Source organism: Pipistrellus hanaki, assembly GCF_964339955.1.
Source record: "Pipistrellus hanaki genome assembly, chromosome: 7".
NCBI lineage: Eukaryota > Metazoa > Chordata > Mammalia > Chiroptera > Vespertilionidae > Pipistrellus > Pipistrellus hanaki.
In genome coordinates, this window is record NC_140509.1 from 24,547,787 (window position 1) to 24,551,699 (window position 3,913).

At 42.0% G+C, this 3,913-nt stretch overlaps 1 protein-coding gene across 1 annotated transcript; it reads left to right on the forward strand.

The window, feature by feature from the left end:
* Positions 1 to 319: 319 nt before the first annotated feature.
* Positions 320 to 1,266, forward strand: LOC311625479 (ADP/ATP translocase 2-like). Its single transcript, XM_084889782.1, is given in 2 exon segments — positions 320 to 949; positions 953 to 1,266. Coding segments are annotated over 2 exon segments (894 nt in total). The 5' UTR covers positions 320 to 334; the 3' UTR covers positions 1,232 to 1,266.
* The last annotated feature ends 2,647 nt before the right edge of the window (positions 1,267 to 3,913 follow it).

Here is a 3,913-nt window from a genome sequence, read left to right on the forward strand (position 1 = left end):
CTTCCTATCCAATCCTCACTATTTCATGGCCTTTTTCCAGGCTCTGGCTCCTTTAAGGGACCAAACAGCTGATGGTGTTTTCTTAGTGCTTGTCAGCCCAGGGAAAGTGCTCTGTTATCCTGATCCTGTCTCAGACTTAAGCAGATGTTGTATCCATGTGTCTTCATGTTCAACATTTAGACATACTATTGTCTATCCTCCAGTTGTACAAAATTTCTAATTCTGGGCTCAGGTCTATTTCCTCTCCCTTTCTCAAAGATAGAGGAACTTGAGAGCCCCGAAGTTCAGCCGGTTAAGGTCCCAGGCCTGTACTCACCAGCTTCTTCTTTTCAACATGACAGATGCCACTGTGTCCTTTGCCAAGGACTTCCTGGCAGGTGGAGTGGCAGCAGCCATATCCAAAACCGGGATACCACCCATCGAGGGGGTCAAGCTGCTGCTGCAGGTGCAGCATGCCAGCAAGCAAATCACTGCAGACAAGCAATACAAGGGCATTATAGACTGTGTGGTCCGTATCCCCAAGGAGCCAGGAGCCCTGTCCTTCTGGCATGGTAACCTGGCCAATGTCATCAGACACTTCCCCACCCAGGCTTTCAACTTTGCCTTCATAGATAAATACAAGCAAATCTTCCTGGGTGGTGTGGACAAGAGAGCCCAGTTTTGGCGATACTTTGCAGGGAATCTGGCATCACGTGGCGCCGCTGGGGCTACCTCCTTGTGTTTTTTGTATCCTCTTGATTTTGCCCGTACCCGTCTAGCAGCTGATGTGGGCAAAGCCAGAGCTGAAAGGGAATTCAAAGGCCTCGGTGACTGCCTGGTTAAGATCTACAAATCGGATGGGCTTAGAGGCCTATACCAAGGCTTTAATGTGTTGGTACAGGGTATTATCATCTACCGAGCTGCCTACTTTGGTGTCTATGATACTGCAAAGGGAATGCTTCCAGGTCCCTAGAATACTCACATCTTCATCAGCTGGATGATCGCACAGTCCGTCACAGCTGTGGCTGGGTTGACCTCCTATCCATTTGACACTGTTCGTCGCCGCATGATGATGCAATCAGGGCGCAAAGGAACTGATATCATGTACACAGGCACACTTGACTGCTGGAGAAAGATTGCTTGTGATGAAGGAGGCAAAGCTTTTTTCAAGGGTGCATGGTCCAATGTTCTCAGAGGCATGGCTGGTGCTTTTGTGCTTGTCTTGTATGATGAAATAAAAAAGTTCACATAAATTATTCCCTAATCTTCCCTCCCCCAGACCCGTGATCAGGCATGTTATATCATGTAACATATCTTGAGCATTCTTGACAGACCTTTGGTTGTCTGTTTATCAGTGGCAACTATTTACTGGTTGAAAATGGGAAGCAATAATATTCATCTGACCAGTTTTCTCTTAAAGCCATTTTCATGATGATGATAGAACTCAATTATATTTTTTATTTCAGTCACTCCTGATTAATTTGAAGAAATAAAAAATATCTGAAATATAAAATTAAAAAAAGGTAGAGGAACTTTTTTTATTTCTCTTCCCCAGCCACCATCCATCTCCACATGTGTCTTGAGGTCAGTAGTGTTTTCTGCCCTTCCCCCAAAAGATGAAAGCTTTTGTTCTGTAGGGAAAAAAAAAGAAAAAAAAAAAGATCTAAGCAAGGTTTCTTGACTTTCCAAAGGTGACAAGTACTCTCGCCCAAGAAACCTGCGAATTTGAGGTGGTTTTTTGGTTCAACCACCCTATTCTAACTATTTTCATGAGCATTCAGTGAAGATCTGTGCAAAAGAGTCACTGAATGAGTAAAAAGCTCCCTGGGTCTGCTTCCCTGGCTTCTGAACTCTCACATTAGGCCACACAGAGCCTTTAGCATTCATTAAAACTTTTAGCCGAATTATTTTTTCCACTTGTAGAGGAAGCTTCATTTTTCTCCTGTGGTCTGCCCTACATATGTCAGAACTCACACCCTACTTCTCCTTCAAAGTGCCTGCCTCTCTGACAGTTTGAGGAAAAACTATGATTTCTGTAGATTATCTATTTTGCATATGCTAAGTAAAAGTTGGAACTCTCTAATTTTGAGATCCATTGTTATTTAATCTTTACTAAACCACTGAATCTTGTGTGTCACTATCACCTTCATTATATACATAAGGAAATTGAGCGGTAGAGAGTGTAAATCATTGCCCAATATCATTTAGCCATTACACTGCAAAAAACAGTTCTCTTAACTTCAAAATCACTGGGTAAAGTTGGCCAAGCCATAGGTCAGAGATGATTTCAAAAATGAAAAGTAAATGCAATAATATTCTACCATAATCCAGGACATCTCCTGGGTGGTTTGTAACTCTGGAATTTCAAAAGTAAATATGTCAGCTTTCCTCCCACAGCATGCTGATGATAATGAGAAATTATGCAAAGTAAAAGAGCCAGGTATAAACAAGTACATACTGTATAATTGCATTTATATAAAATTATTAGAGGCCTGGTGCACAAAATTTGTGCACTGGGGGAAAAGGGGGCCCGTCAGCCTGGCCTGTGCCCTTTCACAGTCCAGGAGCCCTCAGGGGATGTTTGACTGATGGCTTAGGCCTACTCCCTGGGAGCTGCCTGGTGGTGCCACCACCACTGCACTTGTCAGCAGTGAACCCGGCTTCTGGCACACTGACCACCTGGGGCGTTTCCTGCACGGAGCATCTGCCCCTGGTGGTCAATGTGCGTCATAGCAACCAGGTTGTTCCACTGTTCGATCAATTAGCATATTAGCCTTTTCTTATGTAGGATAAGAATACTAAGTTCTAGTAATATAATTAATAAGAGTATTAGTAGATTCTGAAAGGGGAATGTGGGTGGAGGCTGAAAATAAGCATAAGAAACTTTATTATATGCTGATAATATCTTTCATATTAATTTTGATGATTGTTAAATTATATACCTTTTCAAAACACATAGCACTGCCGAGATCGGTTTGGCTCAATGAATAAAGCGTCGGACTGCGGACTGAAGGGTCCCGGGTTCGATTCCGGTCAAGGGCATGTACCTTGGTTGCGGGCACATCCTCAACGGGGGGTGTGCAAGAGGCAACTGATCGATGATTCTCTCTCATCAATGTTTCTGAATCTCTATCTCTTTCTCTTTCTCTCTGTAAAAAATCAATAAAATATATTTTAAAAAAAACATTTGTCACTTCTCCTCACCCTTTAAAAAAAACAACAAAAAAAAAAAACAAAGAACAAAACACATAGCATTGTACACTTAAAATAGAGACCCTTTGTGTATTAATGTGGCTATCACACAGGTCAGGCAATGCTTGACACAAAAAATGGATACATTCAGTCTATGCTATTACCACGGTTTATAATCTGTGTTTTAGTCTTAACTTTCCATTAAGACAGAATGTTATTGCTTGGCTGGTGTCGCTCAGTTGGTTGAGCTTATGCCATGCACCGACAGGTCATTGGTTCAATTCCTGTTCAGGGCACATGCCTGGGTTGTGGCTGGTTCCCCAGCAGTGGTCTCAATCCCTAGTATGGGGCATGCAAGTGGCAGCCTCTCATGGGTGTTTCTTTCTCTCCCTCTCCCTTTCTCTCTCTCCAAAAAAAAATTTTTTTTTAAGTATATTTTTTTAAAAAGGTCAATACTCAACTTTGAGCCACGCCAGCTGAGCTATGTGTTGTTGTGTTGTTTTTTTGTTTGTTTGTTTGTTTTAAGTATTATTCAATGTTCACACAAAACTTTGGCCCTAAAAAAATGGTCTTAACCTCAAATATAGTAATGGTAGCCCACTTGTAAATACAAAGGTACAGGACCACATCCAAATAGCTGCTTTCTTACTGGAGCATACACTTAATACCCAACAACCATCACTATCACTAAGTATTTTATAAGCCTTACATTTTCCATATCTGCTCAAATGCGGACTTGTGC